The sequence below is a fragment of the Cydia fagiglandana genome, chromosome 4, assembly GCF_963556715.1.
Source record: "Cydia fagiglandana chromosome 4, ilCydFagi1.1, whole genome shotgun sequence".
NCBI lineage: Eukaryota > Metazoa > Arthropoda > Insecta > Lepidoptera > Tortricidae > Cydia > Cydia fagiglandana.
This window is the reverse complement of record NC_085935.1, coordinates 2,958,724-2,985,229: the sequence shown is the minus strand read 5'-3', so window position 1 is coordinate 2,985,229 and position 26,506 is coordinate 2,958,724. Positions and strand designations below refer to the sequence as shown.

The window sequence follows — 26,506 nt, the reverse complement described above, 5'->3', positions numbered from 1 at the left end:
GCTAAAAAAAACGAACTATAGTCTGTGCTTCATTAAAAAAAAGTTAGTTCATGTCATGGCAGTTCATTGAGTTGGGGGTGCTGCGGAGCCTGCGGAAAATTTCATCAAAATAATAATAAAATCTGAGTCATTCCACCAAAACTTTCTGCAGAAACCTGCAGAGATGAATAACATGGATAATTTGAAGTTATTTAGCTCGATGGGGTCGGAGGAAAACTGGAGAACGCCAAACTTTAGACAAAGCGTTGTTTCGAAGATGTAAGTTTCAAGATAGATTTATTTTTGTTAATCTTATTTAATTTTTTGTGGCTATTTTTCTATAAACATATATTGTAACCTTTTTTGGAAGGCTTCAAACCCAAGAGACTACTATACGATGTAGTATATAATAGGTAATTACATTGTCACTTGTCTATATTCCCAGTGAAGAAGTAATCCAGCGCTCCGGCATGCAGGTGGCTAGAAACAGCAGCGAGATGGAGAACCATGTGTTCAATAAGGCCAAGACGCGGGAGGAATACATGAACATGGTGGCCAAGCTTATACTGCATGTCCGGGAGATGTGTAAGTTCATACAGCATTTCAAAGCAATGGTGAAAAAAAAAATTTTTTTTTAAATTAAATTTGTTTATTTCATAAAAAAAGCATGCATATTTACAATCTTAACTACTAATCTTAAATTAAAAAGATTTTTTGAGTTAAGGATTTATTGGGTTATAATTAATTATACACTATTATTAATTTTATTATTTTTCTATAAGGGAGGGAGGGTGATAACTGTGCATGTTGTTACTAATTGTGTTCAGTAGGAATACCTATATGTAACTGTTCCATTACTATGCCTTTAAACATTAAGTCCGCCCTTTCAACATTATTTTTATGTTTTGTGCAATAAAGTTTAAATAAATACTAAGATACTGAATTGACAGACAATGTAATGACTTTACCATTGATAAAGCTTTTAATTTTAAACAATCCTTGTAGATTTCAATGTGAAATTAGAAAGAATTTTCATAAATTCAACTCCTGAAAAAGTGAACATATTTTGAGACTACTTTTTTAATAAAAACAAGGCAATAAATAAGATATCAGTGTATATTATTTGTACAGTACATTGTTATTACATCAATTTTCACATGTTCACTGCACATGCCCCATATATAGGTCACGGCAAGCCTCTATTACGAAGCTGCAAGTAAAGTTAACAATTCAGATTGGGATAGTGAATGTGTTAAGGTTCTATTATCTTGAAAGGTTGAAAAGAAAGTAAACCTCTTTAAGAATTGCATTGTCTGTCTGTCTGTCCATCTTTACTGTTCTTACTTATTTATAAATTGAAATCTTTTGCGCTCAGAGAGAGATATTTCATTTATAACAAACTATTTTTTTTTCAGCTGCTCAACCAAAACAGAACCAAGGCCAAGCCATGCAAGGACCCAACCAAGGCCAGGCTGGCCCCAACCCGCAGCAGAACCAACAGCCCAACCAACAAGGGCCGAGTCAGCCTGGCCTGGCTCCAGACCCTATCAATGCTCTGCAGAACCTCGCCTCGCAGGGGACGAGGAATCAGATGATGAATATTGGACCTCAAGGTAAGACATAAACTGTGTAAAACAAATTTACATAATTATTACAAGTTCGACCTGTTCACTTGAAACCCAAACACGCGCACAAGAGGACACTACCTTAAACTAGTAACCACAAAACATAAAACAAATATCGCGAAAAACTTCATTGCAAACCGAATAGTAAATGCTTGGAACAAATTACCCTCAGAAGTTGTGAACTCTACAAGTGTGAATCAATTTAAAAATAGACTCGATAAACTATCTAAACTGTGAAATCGTGCTAAGTGAACTATGATTTAGACGCACCAGCATCAGCTGCCTGTCTAAAACGAAATAATAATAATAATAAAAGTTACTGGAGACAAAATAGGCTGTGACAGACGGACAGACAGACACACGAGTGATCCTATAAGGGTTCCGTTTTTTCCTTTTGAGGTACGGAACCCTAAAAAGGAAGTGTGGCCGGCCAACAAGAAGATGGGATGATGAGATTAAGAGCGCAGCAGGAGGTTGCTGGACTACAAAAGCAAAGGATAGGGATAAATGGAAAGAGCTAGAGGAGGCCTTTGTCTACAAAAGGCATACAGATATAAACGTATTTGGGTCGTTTTACACATCAACACTAGAAGAAATATTATATTATTAATAAAAACATACATGAATAATTAAGTAAATATAAAACATTAAATTAGCTTACAAATAATAATACAAACTATCTCTAAACTAAATAAACTTAAAATAAAAGCCTATAAATAAAAAACGTCCCCCAAGTCACTGCCGATAGGCAGTGTGCCCAGAAGGCTGGCCGCATTGCCACGTTGTATGGCAATACTTATGCGTTGAGCAAAATACTGGCCAGCCCTCTGGTCTCCTGCGGCATCTATAAGGCGCTCCGCTAAGGCCCTGTACATACGGCGCGCGCTTGGCCCCCACGGCCCCAGCGTTTCGACCCCAAACGCCTCAAAAATATAACTACTGCCAAGGGTGGCATATTTGCGGCGTTTGAGGTCTTCTGCCATGGACGCGGCATGACCAGCATCTCTGCTGGTGCCCGGAAGGTGGGACGGCGCGAGGGTGTCAACACATGTGGCATCCCAGACTAGAGGCCGTCCCATCTTCCAAGGCACCAACGTCATACCGTCGGGCCTCTTGCCATCGTCCCTAGCCAAACCGACGGGCTCGAGTATGGCCGGGACTTTGACGCTGACAAAGGCCCTTCGGATGACGTCGTTGATGCTGGCGTGTCTGGGTATGCGTCCGGCGCTTCTGCCGCAGGAAAGTCCATGATGTCCAAATTTGTCCACCATGGCACCACAACGGCAGTGATGGGGGACGTTTGTTACAGTCCCTATGCGCAAACAAGTCGCCAGTCTGAAGGTGGTGTTGTCCAATAGGGTCCCTATGGATGGAGAGGGTAGGGCTTGTAGCCACAGACCCGACTCCCACTCCGCAGTGGCAAGGAGACGAGCTCGCTCCGCCGTACTAGTTGACGTATCAACGAGATTATTCCGTACTAGACGGCAGAGCGGCTCGTCCCATTGCCTCTGCGAGCAAGGATTGGCAGGCGGGTCCGTGTTGCTGCAGGTTAGTGACCAAACATTCTTGGCCTCGGTGCAATGTGCTGCCTCTATGGCCCCGAGAGAGCGAGATAAAATGCCTCCAATTAGGTTTTGAGCACTATGCACCGAGGACAAGAAGGCAGGCAGCGACACACTGGAAATTTTGCGGATACCCAGGCCACCGTGCCGAATAGGCAGAGAGGCCTGGGTCCAGGACCTTTCTTCAAAACGTATGTTGAGAACAGATGAGAGAGTATCCTGAATTAAGGAGTCAAGTTTTAAAAGTAGGGTGGGATGCTTCCAAAGGTGACTACAGCGGAGAACATATGTAAATTTGGGTACGAAAAGGCAATATCGAATGATGGAAAAGGCGGTATGCATATTAATTTTTAGTAGGCGTTCCGAAACAGAATTGAAATTTTGGATTTTGGCATTGACATATTCGTCGAAAGATTGATCTAAAATAGGGCAGCCAAGAAGGTGAAGCTGATTGTCACTGATAATTTTGATACCGGGGGCTATCATAGCAAAGCTGTCCTCTATAATTTTGCAATCGGAGGAAGGGTTCAAAATAAAGAGTTCGCATTTCGAAAAGTTCAGAGTAAGGCCGATAGATTTTAACTCTGATGTTAGATTTTTTAAATCGTCTAAAACAGTATCGGCTTCACCTCCAAGGGTTCCGTCGTCCAGGTACCAGATATTTAATTTAGAATTTAGATTTTTTATGATAGAATGGATGGCGAGACTGAAAATGGCTGGGCCTAAAGGATCACCCTGCTGACAACCAACGGAGGAGGCCAAAAGGTTTGATTTATATAAAAGTTTCGTAGGTGAGCTGTAACATTGCCATAGGAAATTGTAGGTTTCCGGGATTTTTTCTTTGATTTGGGTCAGCAGGGCGCCTCGGTCCACGGAGTTGAAAGCGTTAGTTACATCCACCTTCAGCAGCACCTCGCCGGCCCGACGCTCCACGTAAGTACGCACGGCGTGGACGGCAGCTTCACAACCGCTTTTGGATCCAAAACCGAGTTGAAAAGGGCTAAATTGTCGGCCTAATTTTTCGAGAATGGCACGGCAGGCTATTTTCGCAGTGAGGCGGCGAAAAGTGCATCCAACAGCGATTGGTCGGATACCGCCGTCTTTTTTTTGAAGGGCGCATAGGTTTGCGCCGTACAGGATATCGATAACGTCCTCGGGTACTTTTCCTGTAAGCATAAGGTTAACGAGTGACGTTAACTGTACAAGGAGCTCGTCACGCGTTCCATTGCATTCACTACTTAAAACATCCTTTAGGTGTTGCGGTGTGAGACCATCAAGGCCGCCAGCCGATCCATTCGGGAACGACATGACGGCTCCTAGGACGTCTTCTGCTGTAGCCTTAAGCGGAATGTCACTTAATTGGGGAGCGTCGGGCAGGACGGAGCTGGCTGCTGGAGATGGATGCTTATTAGATAGTGCTGAAAGCGTGTCTGTACTGTTAGGTGCTATTACGTCGTTGGAGAATATGATGCGAGCGGCTCCCCTAATGTCCCCATCGGCTACCTTGCTCTCTATTATTTTAGACATGTTTTGAGTGTTAGTATATTGTTGATGTATATTGTTAATGTGATGCATAGGAGAATCATGAAGGCAATTTGCTTTAATTTTTGTGGTAAGGGACATATGTCTCCTGCCGTCTGCCTGATTATTGGCATTAACGTGAAGAACTTTGAATGAAAACGTCAAAAGTTCTTCCCAGGCGTGTTTTGAATTTTCGCTCACTGTATTTTTTATCGTTTCAGCGAGGCGTTTCGAAACTGCGAAAACTGGTGTGGAAAGTGTAAAACTGGTGTTGATGGGGGAACCGATATTACGGGAGCCGAACATGAGACCTGGGGTTTATGTTTTTTGGTGATGTGGATATTCAATCCTTTTGAGCCTTTGAAATAACGGGGTTCGGGACATTGTGGGCACCGTACATCTATATCCAGAGACGTAGTAGGGACGACAACATTGGATGCGGACAGGGACATTCAATAATTACTCTAAAACTACTTAATTAATACCTACAGATAAAATAAAGTAAAAAATATATAAAATAACTATAAGAGCACACGCGAGCACAGAGACTAGATTCCAAGTACACTTTGAACTGCGGCGTCAGGAAGAACAACACTCGAATTATTACTTATATAGCATATATCGGCGTCCGGCTCTGGTTACTCCAAACCGGGCACTCATCAGTTACGAAAAAAGCATCTGTGTCCAACATTTTAAAAAGATTTAAAGAATTTCACATAAACATGTTTGTTGATATTTTCATTGACATCTTGTCATGTCAGCCGGCCCGTGGAACGGCGCTCCTTCTTGGCTCGGCCTGCGGCCCGCGCGGTCTCAAACTAGATTAGATATATTTATTTATTTATTTAAACCTTTGGGAAACAAACAGGCAAAAACAATATATATATATATGTTAACAACAAAATGAAATTTACTACAAAATATTTATCTGAAATAAAGGCTATTTCGTTTCAATTACAAGTTACATTTATACCAGATGTCAGCCGTTGTAGTATATGAGCGCGGGAGTAATAATTGACAAGCTTAAATAATTTAAAACAGTTATTCTGTTAATATGTATATTAACTGTAGTAAAACTAAATTAACTGCAATAGACATGAAAACATGCCACATGCATATTTTTGAAAGTAGCATTTTTTAGATAAAAATTAAAAAATACTATAACAAAATTGTTATACCACTTTTTCAGGCCAAATGCAGCAGCAAGGCGTAATGGGCCCCAACCCAGGCATGATGCAAGGACAGATGGGTCAGCAGACCATAGTGTCCCAGGGACAGCCGCAGACGGCCACTAATCTGCTGCAGACGCTCAACCAGCGGCCACAGATGAACATGCTGCAAGGGAAACTGCAGGGCACTATGGGCATGGTATGTCTTATAAATATTATTTCTGTCTTCCAAGGCTCGGAAACCGGTTAAATTTCATCAACTGTTGATGGCATTTCTTAAGGTAGGGCAATAAAGTAGGTAGAGTTGGCAAACGGTCCTTTCATGGGAGTCAATATCTTGAAAGGCCAATACGGCAAATTCTGCCTACATTATTATACATACCTTGTAAAGAAATATTGGTTTATTGAAAGTAAATATTCATTCCAGGTCCCAAACCAGCCACCGATGGGCGGTATGGGCATGTCCGGCATGAACCCCATGGGCAACCAGCTGCAGGGGCAGCTCGGGGCGGGCATGCAGGGGCAGATGATGTCCAACATGCCCATGGGGGCCAGCATGCCCATGGGCGGCAACATGCAGTGCCAGCCCGGCATGCAGGGGCAAATGCAAGGGCAGATGCAGGGGCAAATGGGTAAGTGGTTTTAGAAAAGGCGTTTTTTTAGGGTTCCGTACCCAAAGGGTAAAACGGGACCCTATTACTAAGACTTCGCTGTCCGTCCGTCCGTCCGTCCGTCTGTCACCAGGCTGTATCTCACGAACCGTGATAGACTAGACAGTTGAAATTTTCACAGATGATGTATTTCTGTTGCCGCTATAACAACAAATACTAAAAACAGAATAAAATAAAGATTTAAATGGGGCTCCCATACAACAAACGTGATTTTTGACGAAAGTTAAGCAACGTCGGGAGTGGTCAGTACTTGGATGGGTGACCGTTATGGTACGGAACCCTTCGTGCGCGAGTCCGACTCGCACTTGCCCGGTTTTTTTAGTCTGACTATACATAGACAGGTCGAAATTAATTTTGCTGGAGTGTTTATGTGGTGAGTAAAGTTCCAGAAGTTTTTAAGAAACAATTTTGTTAATTTTGAGATTTATGATAAAAAAAAAAAAAAAAGATAAAAAATAGTTTATTCAAGTAGGCATATTACAATGCGCTTATGAACGTCAAATAAATTTACCGGCTCCAACCGTACACCTCTGCCCCGAGAAGATTTAAATCCCCCCTCAATTGGAGGAGGGTATCCCAATATGGGACCGGCAACAAACTCGGCGGGACACATCTTTTCAAAACATTATTACATCTTATAATTAACATGCATTACGAGTAATTAATACAATTTAAATTACTATAGAATTCATGCAATTATACTCAGTGAGTACATAACTTTATAGAATTTGATATAAAAAATAAAAATATATGCACATGAAATCACAAATACGTAGCTCTTTCAGAAAACAAATCAAATCTTACAAAAGGAAAAGAAAATAAAATCAATAAAAGAAATGAGAATACATATTATATGAATCTAACTGATTGTTATGAGATGCTTTCATACAATTTGATGTGCTTTCTTACCTGAGCTGAGTCACCTTTAACTCTACACATAATACAATGTTTTTAATTGCTACTTGTCGTTATTACAGTTTCTGGTTTGGACCATGCATGTTTGTCTGTCAAGTAGTCCTCGACTCTGTAATAAGCCTTCAACATCAATGACTTTTTTAAGTAATTCTTAAGAGCTGGAAAGGGTAATCTTAAAGCATCCTCAGGTAACTTGTTATAAAAATGAATGCATTGCCCAACGAATGACTTCTGTACTTTACGAACACGAAACTTTCTGATAGCAAGCTTATTTTTATTTCTAGTATTATAGTTATGGACATCAGAATTCTTAGTGAAGGAGTCTAGATTCTTAACAACATAAATAATACTATCATATATGTATTGGGAAGCTACAGTTAAAATATTAATTTCTTTAAAAAGTTCTCTTAATGATTCACGCACCCTTAAATTATATATAGAACGAATGGCTCTCTTTTGTAAGACAAATATAGTCTGTATGTCAGCTGCTTTGCCCCAAACCAGAATACCATATGACATTACACTATGAAAATAACTATAATAAACAAGGCGAGCTGTCTCAACATTAGTCAATTGTCTAATTCTCCTCACAGCGTAAGCGGCCGTATGCCCGTCCCTATACATGGTGTGTCTGACCATGGGGCTTTAAATCCAGGGCTTAATTTTACTCGCTAAACTGAGCTACTTTTACTATGGGACCAACCCTAAAATCGGGGAAAATTTTTTGGCTTTTCCATAGAAAACGTTGACATCTGATCAGCCAAAATGTATGAAAAAGTTAAAAAACAAATCGGGATTTCGGGGTTGGTGCCATAATAAAAGTAGTTCAGTTTAGCTAGTAGACTCGAGCCCTGGATTTAAAGCCCCATGGTCAGACACACACTATATATCATATAGATCCTTGTCTACTTATGATAGGCAATGTGCTCACTAAAAATTGCAAGAAACCTAGGCAGCGACGTCCGTTTACCATAAGGTAGGTTGTGTGAGACCATCTAAGACTCCGCTGTCCGTCTGTCTGTCACCAGGCACTCGAGAACCGTGATAGCTATAGTTCGTTTTTTTTAGCATTAGAAAGAACTTGCAAGAAGATAAGCGATTTGACATGTCTTTTAATTGAAAAACGCTTTTTAAAAATCAAAAACTATTACTTATCAAAGCAGAAGAATATAAATGATCATATTAGATTCATAATTGTTACATATTTGCCGTAACTTATTTTTAAAATGTGTTTTCCAATTAAAAGACACATCAAGATTGTTTACCTTATTTCTAATGCTAAAAAAACGAACTATAGACACTTGAAATTTTCACAGATGATGTATTTCTGTTGCCACTATTACAACAAATACAAAAAACAAAATAAAATAAATATTGAAGTGGGGCTCCCATACAACAAACGTGATCTTTTTGTAGTTTTTAGGGTTCCGTACCCAAAGGGTAAAACGGGACCCTATTACTAAGACTTCGCTGTCCGTCCGTCCGTCCGTCCGTCCGTCCGTCCGTCTGTCACCAGGCTGTATCTCACGAACCGTGATAGCTAGACAGTTGAAATTTTCACAGATGATGTATTTCTGTTGCCGCTATAACAACAAATACTAAAAACAGAATAAAATAAAGATTTAAATGGGGCTCCCATACAACAAACGTGATTTTTGACCGAAGTTAAGCAACGTCGGGCGGGGTCAGTACTTAGATGGGTGACCGTTTTCTTTTTGCATTTTTTTCCGTTTTTTTTTTGCTTCATGGTACGGAACCCTTCGTGCGCGAGTCCGACTCGCACTTGCCCGGTTTTTTTGCGTAATGGTACGTAACCCTCCGTGCTCCAGTTCGACTCGCACTTGGCCTGGTTTTTCCTATTTCTAATTTCGTTTCCAGTAGGTGGCATGGGCAACAACCCAATGGTGAACACCCACATGCTACACATGCGACCGAAGCAAGATGTGGGGATGGTGGGCTACAGGCAGCCCCCGGGGCAGTTCCTCCGGCAGAGCCCCAGCCCGTCTGCCCCCAGCCCCAATATGCCCCAACCCAGCCCCGTGTCCATGCAAGGTTAGTAAGTAGACAGGAATGTTTTTGGTCATTTTATTTTACCCTTTAAACGGCGCGCCATTGTGAACCTTATTGGAATGGATGAAGATTGATATTGGGTTGTAGTGTAGTCTTTCACTTTCACAGAGGTACATATTTCTTTTGTTTCGTTTGATTTCTAAACAAAAGAAATTCAACCATATTTCTTACACTATTGAATTAAGATTCAACTGCTTAAGAGGCTTACCCACGCCAATGACATTCGATCTCAATCCCTTAGTATTCTAACTTTGCAGCTTATCGTATGAATAGCAACTGCTTTAAGCAATATAGTATGCCATATTTACTTCAAAGTTCATTGTATTCGAGATATTTGGCATCAAAGTTGATTTAGGCTAAAAAACAGGTTTTCTGGCCATAACTTTTAAATTAAAACCCTAGACACGTTTTTCGAGACGTCAAAGACGAACCCAAATATGTAGATTTCGTACATGTAAGATTCTTCGTAGCAAACTAGATACGAAAAAAGTGTTTTTTAGACAATGTATTAAAAAATCATAAAAAAATTTGTATTCATTTCTTTTAAAATCAGGTAGACAAAACCGGAGATAAAAGATTGAAGAACCGATAGCCGTTTGTCTAATTCTATCTGTAGTGCAAAAAAAGGAGATACGATTTAAAACTTGACAAAAATTTATGAAAACCGCAGGTAGCCCCTTAATTTTTTTTACTTGTCGGTTATTTTCTGTACAAAACAGTCTGTCGATTTTTGCGAGGGCACTTTAAATTTATGACTTTGTACGTAACGTACAAATAGCCTTGTCAGATAAACATCAGTCCATACAAAGTATGCATAATTGTGCAAGGTTTTCAGCAGAGGGGTAAGCTCTTAAATGCTCTAAGGGTTTAGGAGGATACTGTATACGTATAAAGATAAAGATAATTTATTATTCAAGTAGGCATATTACAATGCGCTTATGAACGTCAAATAAAGCTACTCCAGCTCCAACCCTACACCTTTGCCTCGAGATTTAAATTCCCCTCAATTGGAGGAGGGTATCTTAATATCGGCTGTCCCATAGCAAAACCTAGTAAGTGCTTCAGACCAAATTTTACAGAAGAGCGTAAAAACATAAAATGTGTCAGCCTCAAAAAACGTTTTAATTTTTGGTAAAAAAAATGTACATGAATGGGTTGCTTAGTAACTATTGTATATATATCTATATAAATAATTCCGAGCGGTTCTGACGGTAGAACCAAATGAAATATACTCAAACGAAAGGGCGTAAAAAAATAACAGTTTTGAATCGACAACATATATCCGCAATATTCGTATTGTCGCGTATTTTGCATTTAAATGATTGTATACTTTAGAGGCTTTGATATGGGATTTATGACTTGCTGAGTTTTACAATGGTAAACCGTCACTAGACAGGCTACTTACTAGGTTTGGAGGTGTCAAAATCTATTATGTTATTTATGCCGATTTTTGAGCAGGTGTCTTTGTAATCGGACGAGGACTAGGTGGGTTCAAATTACATAAAAAACAAATTTTGAGAAATATGTCACTTATTAGGTTTTGAAATGGGACAGCCGATATGGGATCGGCAACAAACTCGGCGGGATATATGGGACATATGTATTGGACATATACGTAAACGTGTAAAAAGCAGTGGTGGCCGAGTGGATATGACGTCTGACTTTCAATCCGGAGGTCGCGGGTTCAAATCCTGGCTCGTACCAATGAGTTTTTCGGAACTTATGTACGAAGTATCATTTGATATTTACCACTAGCTTTTCGGTGAAGGAAAACATCGTGAGGAAACCTGCATACATCTGCGAAAAAATTCATAGGTGTATGTGAAGTCCCCAATCCGCATCGGGCTAGCGTGGCGTGGGGACTATAGCCCGAGCCCTCTCGCGCATGAGAGGAGGCCTGTGCTCAGCAGTGGGACGTATATAGGCTGAAATGATGATGATGATGATATACGTATACGTGTTGTCGGCAGGAGTGATGGGCGGGGCGCTGCCGTCGCCGCTGGGGCTGAGCGGGCTGGGCGGGCCGGGCGCGCCCTCGCCCTCCGCGCACCTGCAGCACCACGCGCCGCAGCAGAGGTAACTATTGTCAGGGGTGGCTCACTCCGTCGCCGCTGGGGCTGAGCGGGCTGGGCGGGCCGGGCGCGCCCTCGCCCTCCGCGCACCTGCAGCACCACGCGCCGCAGCAGAGGTAACTATTGTCAGGGGTGGCTCACTCCGTCGCCGCTGGGGCTGAGCGGGCTGGGCGGGCCGGGCGCGCCCTCGCCCTCCGCGCACCTGCAGCACCACGCGCCGCAGCAGAGGTAACTATTGTCAGGGGTGGCTCACTCCGTCGCCGCTGGGGCTGAGCGGGCTGGGCGGGCCGGGCGCGCCCTCGCCCTCCGCGCACCTGCAGCACCACGCGCCGCAGCAGAGGTAACTATTGTCAGGGGTGGCTCACTCCGTCGCCGCTGGGGCTGAGCGGGCTGGGCGGGCCGGGCGCGCCCTCGCCCTCCGCGCACCTGCAGCACCACGCGCCGCAGCAGAGGTAACTATTGTCAGGGGTGGCTCACTCCGTCGCCGCTGGGGCTGAGCGGGCTGGGCGGGCCGGGCGCGCCCTCGCCCTCCGCGCACCTGCAGCACCACGCGCCGCAGCAGAGGTAACTATTGTCAGGGGTGGCTCACTCCGTCGCCGCTGGGGCTGAGCGGGCTGGGCGGGCCGGGCGCGCCCTCGCCCTCCGCGCACCTGCAGCACCACGCGCCGCAGCAGAGGTAACTATTGTCAGGGGTGGCTCACTCCGTCGCCGCTGGGGCTGAGCGGGCTGGGCGGGCCGGGCGCGCCCTCGCCCTCCGCGCACCTGCAGCACCACGCGCCGCAGCAGAGGTAACTATTGTCAGGGGTGGCTCACTCCGTCGCCGCTGGGGCTGAGCGGGCTGGGCGGGCCGGGCGCGCCCTCGCCCTCCGCGCACCTGCAGCACCACGCGCCGCAGCAGAGGTAACTATTGTCAGGGGTGGCTCACTCCGTCGCCGCTGGGGCTGAGCGGGCTGGGCGGGCCGGGCGCGCCCTCGCCCTCCGCGCACCTGCAGCACCACGCGCCGCAGCAGAGGTAACTATTGTCAGGGGTGGCTCACTCCGTCGCCGCTGGGGCTGAGCGGGCTGGGCGGGCCGGGCGCGCCCTCGCCCTCCGCGCACCTGCAGCACCACGCGCCGCAGCAGAGGTAACTATTGTCAGGGGTGGCTCACTCCGTCGCCGCTGGGGCTGAGCGGGCTGGGCGGGCCGGGCGCGCCCTCGCCCTCCGCGCACCTGCAGCACCACGCGCCGCAGCAGAGGTAACTATTGTCAGGGGTGGCTCACTCCGTCGCCGCTGGGGCTGAGCGGGCTGGGCGGGCCGGGCGCGCCCTCGCCCTCCGCGCACCTGCAGCACCACGCGCCGCAGCAGAGGTAACTATTGTCAGGGGTGGCTCACTCCGTCGCCGCTGGGGCTGAGCGGGCTGGGCGGGCCGGGCGCGCCCTCGCCCTCCGCGCACCTGCAGCACCACGCGCCGCAGCAGAGGTAACTATTGTCAGGGGTGGCTCACTCCGTCGCCGCTGGGGCTGAGCGGGCTGGGCGGGCCGGGCGCGCCCTCGCCCTCCGCGCACCTGCAGCACCACGCGCCGCAGCAGAGGTAACTATTGTCAGGGGTGGCTCACTCCGTCGCCGCTGGGGCTGAGCGGGCTGGGCGGGCCGGGCGCGCCCTCGCCCTCCGCGCACCTGCAGCACCACGCGCCGCAGCAGAGGTAACTATTGTCAGGGGTGGCTCACTCCGTCGCCGCTGGGGCTGAGCGGGCTGGGCGGGCCGGGCGCGCCCTCGCCCTCCGCGCACCTGCAGCACCACGCGCCGCAGCAGAGGTAACTATTGTCAGGGGTGGCTCACTCCGTCGCCGCTGGGGCTGAGCGGGCTGGGCGGGCCGGGCGCGCCCTCGCCCTCCGCGCACCTGCAGCACCACGCGCCGCAGCAGAGGTAACTATTGTCAGGGGTGGCTCACTCCGTCGCCGCTGGGGCTGAGCGGGCTGGGCGGGCCGGGCGCGCCCTCGCCCTCCGCGCACCTGCAGCACCACGCGTCGCAGCAGAGGTAACTATTGTCAGGGGTGGCTCACTCCGTCGCCGCTGGGGCTGAGCGGGCTGGGCGGGCCGGGCGCGCCCTCGCCCTCCGCGCACCTGCAGCACCACGCGCCGCAGCAGAGGTAACTATTGTCAGGGGTGGCTCACTCCGTCGCCGCTGGGGCTGAGCGGGCTGGGCGGGCCGGGCGCGCCCTCGCCCTCCGCGCACCTGCAGCACCACGCGCCGCAGCAGAGGTAACTATTGTCAGGGGTGGCTCACTCCGTCGCCGCTGGGGCTGAGCGGGCTGGGCGGGCCGGGCGCGCCCTCGCCCTCCGCGCACCTGCAGCACCACGCGCCGCAGCAGAGGTAACTATTGTCAGGGGTGGCTCACTCCGTCGCCGCTGGGGCTGAGCGGGCTGGGCGGGCCGGGCGCGCCCTCGCCCTCCGCGCACCTGCAGCACCACGCGCCGCAGCAGAGGTAACTATTGTCAGGGGTGGCTCACTCCGTCGCCGCTGGGGCTGAGCGGGCTGGGCGGGCCGGGCGCGCCCTCGCCCTCCGCGCACCTGCAGCACCACGCGCCGCAGCAGAGGTAACTATTGTCAGGGGTGGCTCACTCCGTCGCCGCTGGGGCTGAGCGGGCTGGGCGGGCCGGGCGCGCCCTCGCCCTCCGCGCACCTGCAGCACCACGCGCCGCAGCAGAGGTAACTATTGTCAGGGGTGGCTCACTCCGTCGCCGCTGGGGCTGAGCGGGCTGGGCGGGCCGGGCGCGCCCTCGCCCTCCGCGCACCTGCAGCACCACGCGCCGCAGCAGAGGTAACTATTGTCAGGGGTGGCTCACTCCGTCGCCGCTGGGGCTGAGCGGGCTGGGCGGGCCGGGCGCGCCCTCGCCCTCCGCGCACCTGCAGCACCACGCGCCGCAGCAGAGGTAACTATTGTCAGGGGTGGCTCACTCCGTCGCCGCTGGGGCTGAGCGGGCTGGGCGGGCCGGGCGCGCCCTCGCCCTCCGCGCACCTGCAGCACCACGCGCCGCAGCAGAGGTAACTATTGTCAGGGGTGGCTCACTCCGTCGCCGCTGGGGCTGAGCGGGCTGGGCGGGCCGGGCGCGCCCTCGCCCTCCGCGCACCTGCAGCACCACGCGCCGCAGCAGAGGTAACTATTGTCAGGGGTGGCTCACTCCGTCGCCGCTGGGGCTGAGCGGGCTGGGCGGGCCGGGCGCGCCCTCGCCCTCCGCGCACCTGCAGCACCACGCGCCGCAGCAGAGGTAACTATTGTCAGGGGTGGCTCACTCCGTCGCCGCTGGGGCTGAGCGGGCTGGGCGGGCCGGGCGCGCCCTCGCCCTCCGCGCACCTGCAGCACCACGCGCCGCAGCAGAGGTAACTATTGTCAGGGGTGGCTCACTCCGTCGCCGCTGGGGCTGAGCGGGCTGGGCGGGCCGGGCGCGCCCTCGCCCTCCGCGCACCTGCAGCACCACGCGCCGCAGCAGAGGTAACTATTGTCAGGGGTGGCTCACTCCGTCGCCGCTGGGGCTGAGCGGGCTGGGCGGGCCGGGCGCGCCCTCGCCCTCCGCGCACCTGCAGCACCACGCGCCGCAGCAGAGGTAACTATTGTCAGGGGTGGCTCACTCCGTCGCCGCTGGGGCTGAGCGGGCTGGGCGGGCCGGGCGCGCCCTCGCCCTCCGCGCACCTGCAGCACCACGCGCCGCAGCAGAGGTAACTATTGTCAGGGGTGGCTCACTCCGTCGCCGCTGGGGCTGAGCGGGCTGGGCGGGCCGGGCGCGCCCTCGCCCTCCGCGCACCTGCAGCACCACGCGCCGCAGCAGAGGTAACTATTGTCAGGGGTGGCTCACTCCGTCGCCGCTGGGGCTGAGCGGGCTGGGCGGGCCGGGCGCGCCCTCGCCCTCCGCGCACCTGCAGCACCACGCGCCGCAGCAGAGGTAACTATTGTCAGGGGTGGCTCACTCCGTCGCCGCTGGGGCTGAGCGGGCTGGGCGGGCCGGGCGCGCCCTCGCCCTCCGCGCACCTGCAGCACCACGCGCCGCAGCAGAGGTAACTATTGTCAGGGGTGGCTCACTCCGTCGCCGCTGGGGCTGAGCGGGCTGGGCGGGCCGGGCGCGCCCTCGCCCTCCGCGCACCTGCAGCACCACGCGCCGCAGCAGAGGTAACTATTGTCAGGGGTGGCTCACTCCGTCGCCGCTGGGGCTGAGCGGGCTGGGCGGGCCGGGCGCGCCCTCGCCCTCCGCGCACCTGCAGCACCACGCGCCGCAGCAGAGGTAACTATTGTCAGGGGTGGCTCACTCCGTCGCCGCTGGGGCTGAGCGGGCTGGGCGGGCCGGGCGCGCCCTCGCCCTCCGCGCACCTGCAGCACCACGCGCCGCAGCAGAGGTAACAGCAGTTCCATTCTCAACCAAAAGGGTACTTATTGTCCGTCGTCAATAACGCGCTATTTCCGTGTAGCTTCTATTTAGAATCAACCTTATCGACAACCGACAATGTGGTACCTTTTGGTTGAAAACGTCACAATTATTCTCGAATTTCAACAGTCGTGAGTATAACAATACACAAATTTTTCCCCACACTAGCTCGTAAAAGCTCTCTTTATCGTTCAATAACGTGAGAAAGCTGCATTTATCCACAAGAGTGGCAAAGTAGCTTCCTCATGTTGGCTGGTGAAATGGACTTTTAAGTAATAATTTTGAATGATAAATAGCGTTAGTATATTCCTGGCGATAGGGCAGTGGTGAAAAATTCAGTTTCACTCGGTGGCAAAGTATGTTCAACCCTTGAAACCTTCGCAACCCTCAAGATTCCATTTTTCGAACCTTTTGTTTTTCTATTACCTACTCACTACTACTACATACATTATTATTATTAAACATGTCTTTTCTTGCTATAGAGTAAGCATGGGCATGGTGGCATCCCCATCTTCGTCTCTAAATACGCCCGTGGGAGCGTCTGTGGCGTCCCCCAGCAATGAAGACGCCGCATACAGGGATAAAGTGCGCCAGCTCAGCAAGTACATCGAGCCTTTACGAAGAATGGTGCACCGCATGGTCAGCGAGGGAGAAAGTAAGTTGAAGCTCAGTTTCATTGGTACGATAACAACTGGACAGCATGTAGGGAGTCCCCGCAGTTGGTAAAACAACTAGTGGAACTCATAAGACGATACCTCGGTCGATAGACAGCGTGAGGGGACTCCCCACAGGCGGTAACAACTAGTGAAACACATAAGTCGATACCTTGCACTGGCCTGAATTAGCTCTTTATCTGTCATTTTAACTTATGTATTTGTAAGTAAGGGAAAAAACATAATTTAGCTAAATCAGGTTCATAAAGTTTTATGAATACGTATTCTATTTGGCCCTGAGATAGTCGCTACATACAGCTTACATATGGCAATAGCGAGCGTATGTTAAGTATAAACAGCAACACTCAACTGTCCATCGGTGGACTTTATGCCTTTTGTAATAAGGTTTACCGATGGACAATTAACAGTGTGGGCGATGGTACCTGTAAAATAAGTATTTATAACTACTGTTCTTCCCTGTATTCAGTGATATTAATCATTTTAAATCTTCAGATGTGGAGAAGCTGACGAAAATGAAGAATCTCCTAGACATTCTGTCGAACCCGAACAAGCGGATGCCTCTGGAGACCCTCATCAAATGCGAGGTGGTGCTGGAGAAACTGGACTTCAAACGCGGGGACGGACTAGGCGTACCCGCCTCGGGGAAGGTAAGATGATGAAGAATCTCCTAGACATTCTGTCGAAACAAGCAAACAAGCGGATGCCTCTGGAGACCCTCATTAAATGCGAGGTGGTGCTGGAGAAACTGGACTTCAAACGCGGAGACGGACTAGACGTACCCGCCTCGGGGAAGGTAAGCTAATGAAGAATCTCCTAGACATTCTGTCGAACCCAAACAAGAGGATGCCTCTGGAGACCCTCATCAAATGCGAGGTGGTGCTGGAGAAACTAGACTTCAAACGCGGGGACGGACTAGGCGTGCCCGCCTCGGGGAAGGTAAGATGATGAAGAATCTCCTAGACATTCTCTCGAACCCGAGCAAACGGATGCCTCTGGAGACCCTCATCAAATGCGAGGTGGTACTGGAAAAGCTGGACTTTAAACGCGGGGACGGACTAGGCGTACCCGCCTCGGGGAAGGTAAGGCTAATTATACTGGCAAACCTGTTTAGTGAGTATTTAATGCCGCAAAGTGTTTGGTTATTGTATTTAAAGTAGTGCTCTACTTTTTACGATCCTAATAGGAGAAGAAAAGTGTCCCGTGATATTAATGTCCATTCCGTAAACATTTTTCGTAGATTCTTGATGACGGTAACGGGATGAAAGGAACGAAACATGTATGGAAAATTTGGGACACCTTTTTATCCTATTAAGATTGAAAAAGCTCCTGATTCTGAGAAAGAAATAACATGAAAGTTCCCAAATAAAAAAAAGTGGTCAACTTAAAAAAAGGCTCGGTTACTGTTTCTTTATATTTATTTATATTTTCAGGAGCAAATCTTCAACCCCTTACTAGAGGTAGTAAACAACTGCCTATCCTCCCCGCTCGCTAACCACACGCTCAAACGGACTTTCGGGTCCACATTAGACGCGCTCAATGGGCCTGAGATCAAGTAAGTACCCTTAAAAGCCTCTTCCCACCTTATGCGTGCGCGTTGCAATATACAGATCCGTATAAGAGACAGCACAACGCTTGCGTGACGTGTGCGTGCACGGCTCAAACACTTTATTTCGCGTCGCCTGCGTTTCTTAAAAAAATAGATACCTAACTAGCTTTTGCCCGCGACTTCGTCTGCGTGGAATGATGATGGTCCTTCCTCAGGCCTCAAACTATTTCCATAACAAATTTCATATAAATCGGTTCAGCGGTTTAAGCATCAAAAGCCAGTTCGGTTTCTAAAATCAAGTTTGCCATAGATTTACAATGGTCAAGGCGCACTTGACCTTAGAAAAGCGGACGTTACTTTAGCATTTATAATATTAGTAGAAATAGTTATTTAACGGAAAACCTACAACAAGTTGTTAATGTGAGCTGATCTAATGACAAAATAAAATTTAAAAGAATCCAACTAGTTTCATAATCATTTGTTTTGCAGAAACCTGCCACCTCCGTTGAAAGTGCCAAAAATGGAAGAGCCAGCAATGGAAATACCAGATGTATTGCAAGGAGAAATCGCCAGACTAGACTCTAGGTTTAAAGTACGTATATTATACATATATGTAGATTTTCATTTTCATTTACTCTTACCCTTACATTTTATGTAGTTACTCGACCCTATTCACCACAACAGCTTAAATTGAGGAGTACATTGAACATTTTGGCGACCGTGACAGGACGAATAATGAGAATGGGTGGGTGAATAATGAGAACTTCAGGATAGTACTATTGTTACCGACGCCCGGTAACACAATACATTACCTTGAAGTATTTTTACTTACTTGTAATATATTTAGTATTTTTCTCAAATAAGATCACTACTTTTCATATTGACATGTTTATTTACACACCGCCATGACAACGTCAAATTATTTAAATATAGGTAAAGAGTAAAAAGGTAACTAAATGTAGGTTTCAGTAAGGAGTCCGCAACAACTATCTTCTTGATTTATTAACTTAATAACTAGGTACAAATAACGTTTAGGTTTTTCGATATCTATATAAAAATATGTGTAGCCGCTTCGGCTGTAAGGTGCAGTCTAATGTAGGTACGCGGAACGGGGAGCCGTGACGTGTGTATGTGACGTCACGTGTCGTCAACCGGTCTTCGTACGTCGTTCGTACTTATGTTGCGCCAACAGTATCATTTCCAGATAAATCGGGCATGAGGAATTCATTTTTGAGACATTTATTATATCTACAGTTTAAAATAAAAAAATAAAAATATTGATGAACAAATCAAATTAACTACAAATGTTAGGAAGTTGAAATTTGCACACCAGGTTACATTTATAATGTGTACAAGAGATAAGAAGTGATTTTGAAAAATTCAACCCCTAAGGGGGTTAAAAAAGGGATGAAAGTTTGTATGGGGTTCATGTTTTATTTTAAGCTAGTCATTTCAAACTTCCTTAAAAGATATATTATTAAAATACAAGAAAACTAATTTCAGCGTTTTTGAAAATTTATCCCCTAATAAAGGTGAAGAAATAGGGGTTGAAAATTTGATTACCCCCCCCCCCCCCCCCCGTCCTTGCCTACCTGCCAGCGGGTGGCGGATGTCTACCGGGCTTAATTAGCTTAAGCTTTACGTATATTACATCTGTGCTAAGTGAATTCATCCGATACCAAAATCTGCACTTTATGACACTACTTCCCGGGCTATATGGTATACTATATTGCATAAAGCCGTTGTTGTTAATATAATAAGCTACAAAAAACATTAGAAAACTAAGTGATTCAGATCGAAGGTCATTGGCGTGGGGTAGCCCCTTAAATATGAACTTCATAATGTCGGGTCCAGGCGATCTCGCCACGGCATCTATTAATATCTGTCGGCCACGTATGTGACGTAGTTTAATGATATCGGTCCAGGTGTCCCTCGAGACGATGCAGCTGGCGGGCGGCGTGGGCGCCATCTCGCTGGTGGCCATGCTGGACGACGCGCGCCTGCCCTGCGTGCCGTCCGTGCTGCTCGCCGTGCCGCGGGGGTACCCCGCCAGGCCGCCCGCCCGCCTCCGGCCCAAACACGGGAAACACGACAAACACGAGTTCCTGGCCCGGGTGGAGCAGGCCATGGACGCCAGGGTTGCTAGGTAAGGACACCGGCCGTGCTGCTCGCCGTGCCGCGGGGCTACCCCGCCAGGCCGCCCGCCCGCCTCCGGCCCAAACACGGGAAACACGACAAACACGAGTTCCTGGCCCGGGTGGAGCAGGCCATGGACGCCAGGGTTGCTAGGTAAGGACACCGGCCGTGCTGCTCGCCGTGCCGCGGGGCTACCCCGCCAGGCCGCCCGCCCGCCTCCGGCCCAAACACGGGAAACACGACAAACACGAGTTCCTGGCCCGGGTGGAGCAGGCCATGGACGCCAGGGTTGCTAGGTAAGGACACCGGCCGTGCTGCTCGCCGTGCCGCGGGGCTACCCCGCCAGGCCGCCCGCCCGCCTCCGGCCCAAACACGGGAAACACGACAAACACGAGTTCCTGGCCCGGGTGGAGCAGGCCATGGACGCCAGGGTTGCTAGGTAAGGACACCGGCCGTGCTGCTCGCCGTGCCGCGGGGGTACCCCGCCAGGCCGCCCGCCCGCCTCCGGCCCAAACACGGGAAACACGACAAACACGAGTTCCTGGCCCGGGTGGAGCAGGCCATGGACGCCAGGGTTGCTAGGTAAGGACACCGGCCGTGCTGCTCGCCGTGCCGCGGGGGTACCCCGCCAGGCCGCCCGCCCGCCTCCGGCCCAAACACGGGAAACACGACAAACACGAGTTCCTGGCCCGGGTGGAGCAGGCCATGGACGCCAGGGTTGCTAGGTAAGGACACCGGCCGTGCTGCTCGCCGTGCCGCGGGGGTACCCCGCCAGGCCGCCCGCCCGCCTCCGGCCCAAACACGGGAAACACGACAAACACGAGTTCCTGGCCCGGGTGGAGCAGGCCATGGACGCCAGGGTTGCTAGGTAAGGACACCGGCCGTGCTGCTCGCCGTGCCGCGGGGGTACCCCGCCAGGCCGCCCGCCCGCCTCCGGCCCAAACACGGGAAACACGACAAACACGAGTTCCTGGCCCGGGTGGAGCAGGCCATGGACGCCAGGGTTGCTAGGTAAGGACACCGGCCGTGCTGCTCGCCGTGCCGCGGGGGTACCCCGCCAGGCCGCCCGCCCGCCTCCGGCCCAAACACGGGAAACACGACAAACACGAGTTCCTGGCCCGGGTGGAGCAGGCCATGGACGCCAGGGTTGCTAGGTAAGGACACCGGCCGTGCTGCTCGCCGTGCCGCGGGGGTACCCCGCCAGGCCGCCCGCCCGCCTCCGGCCCAAACACGGGAAACACGACAAACACGAGTTCCTGGCCCGGGTGGAGCAGGCCATGGACGCCAGGGTTGCTAGGTAAGGACACCGGCCGTGCTGCTCGCCGTGCCGCGGGGGTACCCCGCCAGGCCGCCCGCCCGCCTCCGGCCCAAACACGGGAAACACGACAAACACGAGTTCCTGGCCCGGGTGGAGCAGGCCATGGACGCCAGGGTTGCTAGGTAAGGACACCGGCCGTGCTGCTCGCCGTGCCGCGGGGCTACCCCGCCAGGCCGCCCGCCCGCCTCCGGCCCAAACACGGGAAACACGACAAACACGAGTTCCTGGCCCGGGTGGAGCAGGCCATGGACGCCAGGGTTGCTAGGTAAGGACACCGGCCGTGCTGCTCGCCGTGCCGCGGGGCTACCCCGCCAGGCCGCCCGCCCGCCTCCGGCCCAAACACGGGAAACACGACAAACACGAGTTCCTGGCCCGGGTGGAGCAGGCCATGGACGCCAGGGTTGCTAGGTAAGGACACCGGCCGTGCTGCTCGCCGTGCCGCGGGGCTACCCCGCCAGGCCGCCCGCCCGCCTCCGGCCCAAACACGGGAAACACGACAAACACGAGTTCCTGGCCCGGGTGGAGCAGGCCATGGACGCCAGGGTTGCTAGGTAAGGACACCGGCCGTGCTGCTCGCCGTGCCGCGGGGCTACCCCGCCAGGCCGCCCGCCCGCCTCCGGCCCAAACACGGGAAACACGACAAACACGAGTTCCTGGCCCGGGTGGAGCAGGCCATGGACGCCAGGGTTGCTAGGTAAGGACACCGGCCGTGCTGCTCGCCGTGCCGCGGGGCTACCCCGCCAGGCCGCCCGCCCGCCTCCGGCCCAAACACGGGAAACACGACAAACACGAGTTCCTGGCCCGGGTGGAGCAGGCCATGGACGCCAGGGTTGCTAGGCAAGGACACCGGCCGTGCTGCTCGCCGTGCCGCGGGGCTACCCCGCCAGGCCGCCCGCCCGCCTCCGGCCCAAACACGGGAAACACGACAAACACGAGTTCCTGGCCCGGGTGGAGCAGGCCATGGACGCCAGGGTTGCTAGGTAAGGACACCGGCCGTGCTGCTCGCCGTGCCGCGGGGCTACCCCGCCAGGCCGCCCGCCCGCCTCCGGCCCAAACACGGGAAACACGACAAACACGAGTTCCTGGCCCGGGTGGAGCAGGCCATGGACGCCAGGGTTGCTAGGTAAGGACACCGGCCGTGCTGCTCGCCGTGCCGCGGGGCTACCCCGCCAGGCCGCCCGCCCGCCTCCGGCCCAAACACGGGAAACACGACAAACACGAGTTCCTGGCCCGGGTGGAGCAGGCCATGGACGCCAGGGTTGCTAGGTAAGGACACCGGCCGTGCTGCTCGCCGTGCCGCGGGGCTACCCCGCCAGGCCGCCCGCCCGCCTCCGGCCCAAACACGGGAAACACGACAAACACGAGTTCCTGGCCCGGGTGGAGCAGGCCATGGACGCCAGGGTTGCTAGGTAAGGACACCGGCCGTGCTGCTCGCCGTGCCGCGGGGCTACCCCGCCAGGCCGCCCGCCCGCCTCCGGCCCAAACACGGGAAACACGACAAACACGAGTTCCTGGCCCGGGTGGAGCAGGCCATGGACGCCAGGGTTGCTAGGTAAGGACACCGGCCGTGCTGCTCGCCGTGCCGCGGGGCTACCCCGCCAGGCCGCCCGCCCGCCTCCGGCCCAAACACGGGAAACACGACAAACACGAGTTCCTGGCCCGGGTGGAGCAGGCCATGGACGCCAGGGTTGCTAGGTAAGGACACCGGCCGTGCTGCTCGCCGTGCCGCGGGGCTACCCCGCCAGGCCGCCCGCCCGCCTCCGGCCCAAACACGGGAAACACGACAAACACGAGTTCCTGGCCCGGGTGGAGCAGGCCATGGACGCCAGGGTTGCTAGGTAAGGACACCGGCCGTGCTGCTCGCCGTGCCGCGGGGCTACCCCGCCAGGCCGCCCGCCCGCCTCCGGCCCAAACACGGGAAACACGACAAACACGAGTTCCTGGCCCGGGTGGAGCAGGCCATGGACGCCAGGGTTGCTAGGTAAGGACACCGGCCGTGCTGCTCGCCGTGCCGCGGGGCTACCCCGCCAGGCCGCCTGCCCGCCTCCGGCCCAAACACGGGAAACACGACAAACACGAGTTCCTGGCCCGGGTGGAGCAGGCCATGGACGCCAGGGTTGCTAGGTAATGTTAAAATACACAAATCATCGTCAACTAAGAGGAAAGAAGACAGACAGACAGACGGACAGTGGAGGAAGTAATAGTGTCCCGTTTTTACCCTATGGGTACGAAACCCTAAAAAGACCCCAGCTAATTCTCAATATATTTGCTTGCAGATTACCAAAAAGCTGCTCGGTAGGGCAACTGCTTGACGCGTGGGAGATGTCGGTCCGCCAGGCGTGCGCGCCCAACCCCGTCTCCTACACCCCCGTGCCCGCCCTAGGCCTGTAAACTCATGGGCTCTCCATACAAACACCAACATTCTTAACTGTACATTCGTGAACCTTAATACAAACGTCATAAGGTCCACCGATGGACAGTTACTTAATTTCGTTTGTTTAAGAAAGCAATGAAACAAAGGAAAAGCTACTTTATTTGGTTTAATGAAAGGTTCTAATTACATTAAAACAGAGGGGGTTAAAGTGCAACAGAGATAGCAACAGGCGGGTCAATATACGAAATTCCTCGTGGTAAGCGTCCTTTCTTTAAGGCTCACGTTGGGCCAACGCCAACGAGAGACGCAGCCATGCGGTAGAATGAGATAGCAATATCACTTGCTCCCTCTAACGCATAAATGCGTCCCTCGTTGGTGTTGGCGTTGGCCCAACGTGAAGAGGAGCCTTTACATATATGTGACTCAGGCAGTCATATTTTCATGAAATATGTCTTCAAATTAATTATAAACTAGTTACTTCTTTATTATTTCCTAAACTGTCCTTGAATAATTTTAAGAAATTTTATTATAAAAAAATATTTTTAGTTTAAAATTTTATTCATAATTTAGTTAAGTAATCATATTTATTAGGGATCCTCTTTTTAACTGATATTAAACTTGTCTTTGACGTGATAAGTATCTGTGATAATTTAATATTTGTACTAATACAAACAATTTACAGCTTTTATACAGAAAATTCATCACATTTTATACATACCTATTTTCTGTCAAAATGTTTGCTTGCCTGCCTAATTTCGTCTATACATTTCACACGTACAGTCTGACAAAGAAGAGTAGAAATTAAAAAGTGGCAATACTGTAGTGTCGTCCCGTTTTCTTATATAAGTTAGTTTGAAAGGGACGACACTACAGTATTGCCACTTTTTATTAATTTCTACTCTTTTTTGTCATACTTTAGACATAAAAATGAATTGTCTTATATAGACGACATATTATAAATATTATAATGAACATGGTTTTACGTTTCAAGTGGCTATGCCATAGTTCTTAATAGCTGTACCAGACGGGCGGACCGGACCGCGACCTCGGTCCGGACCGAGCCTTGTCCGATCGCTTGTAAGGTGGTCCGTTAAGATCGCAGCTATAAGTCAGAGCAAGAAACATATTGAGCGGACTAAGGTCGCGGTCCAGTACGCCCGTCTGTTACGGAAAATTTGTTAACGAAAATAGACTCTAATGTGATGAAATTACGGGTAATTATCGAAATTGCCCGACATTTTGTAGTATTCAAATTTATCCGAATACACTTTACTTATATTATTGTACTACTTTTTTTTACAGCGTTATCCAATTTTTGATCCTCAAAATTATTCCAATGTATTTCACAAAAGACAATATTTATTGTAATTTCCATGAAATGGGATCAAAAGTAATACAACAATGAATTAATGTATTTTAAGATTTAAGAGGTCCCTGAAGTCTCCGAATTGATGTTGTAAGTGTTTTAAAGCAATAATTGTTTTAAATAAATGTCTATAAAACAATTGTTTGGTATGCATTATATTTCAGACACTAAAATAACAATTTGATTAGCCATTTGGCCATAAATCGCGGTATTCGAATTGCCATTTATGTATCTGAGACTCGGAGTAATTAACAATGGAGCCGCCATTAACAGGCGTTCCCCTCTGTCGAAAATAGGCGGCCAATGGTCAACCTCATGTCAACCATATGTATGGACTGACGTTTATCTGACATGTCCATAGAAGGTAGGATCGCATAGAAGTGGTATACGCGTGCCTCCGTGAGGGACAAAACATACGCGAATGCGACACTGTGATTGGTCGAATTCATTTGTTGCCCACCATTCTCCATACTAATAAAAAGGTGGGGAACAAACAAAAAGTGAGACTGACAAGGACAAGCAATGATACCGCTTTCTCTGCTACTCCTACTGAAAGATACATAAGACTATCTCATTCTGTCAGTTACCCCCACCACTTATGCCAGATCCAGGTATATCCTAGATTCATGGACATGACGTACCTATACATTTGATGTGCCCCTCCCCCGCAAAAAACGGCAGACTATTTGTACCGAAAATTTTAGACATGGCGTCTCCGTTGGTTATATCCTCCAAGATCTGAGATATAGGCGCGAATATATCCTTAAAAGTGGTAACACACTATCGTACCGCACTGCGACCTTGGTGCGTCGCACCCATAATTGAGAGCAAGAAACAGATATCTCTTCCTCGCTCTCATTTATGGGTGCGACGCACCAAGGTCGCGGTGCGGTGTGATAGTGTGTTACCACTATAAGCGCCACTTGCACCATCCCAGTAACCGTTAAACCGTTAACCCAGTGTCATATTGCACTGGTAACTATGGTAACTCCAGGTTTAACCGGTTAACCCCGGGTTAGTGGAATGGCGCAAGTGGCCCTAAGAGATTTTCACAAGGCTATGCAGCGAAACAAAAAATCGAAATTACATTATCTATAGCCGGCTCCA

General features: G+C 50.4%; 1 protein-coding gene across 1 annotated transcript; it reads left to right on the top strand.

Moving 5' to 3' along the window:
- The first annotated feature begins 40 nt into the window (after positions 1 to 40).
- Positions 41 to 25,538, top strand: LOC134663541 (mediator of RNA polymerase II transcription subunit 15). The gene is given in 13 exon segments (XM_063519937.1): positions 41 to 258; positions 425 to 564; positions 1,395 to 1,592; positions 5,877 to 6,055; positions 6,284 to 6,488; positions 9,321 to 9,494; positions 11,483 to 11,597; positions 16,474 to 16,640; positions 17,152 to 17,306; positions 18,090 to 18,211; positions 18,695 to 18,797; positions 20,131 to 20,351; positions 23,936 to 25,538. Coding segments are annotated over 13 exon segments (1,989 nt in total). The 5' UTR covers positions 41 to 163; the 3' UTR covers positions 24,051 to 25,538.
- Positions 25,539 to 26,506: the final 968 nt, after the last annotated feature.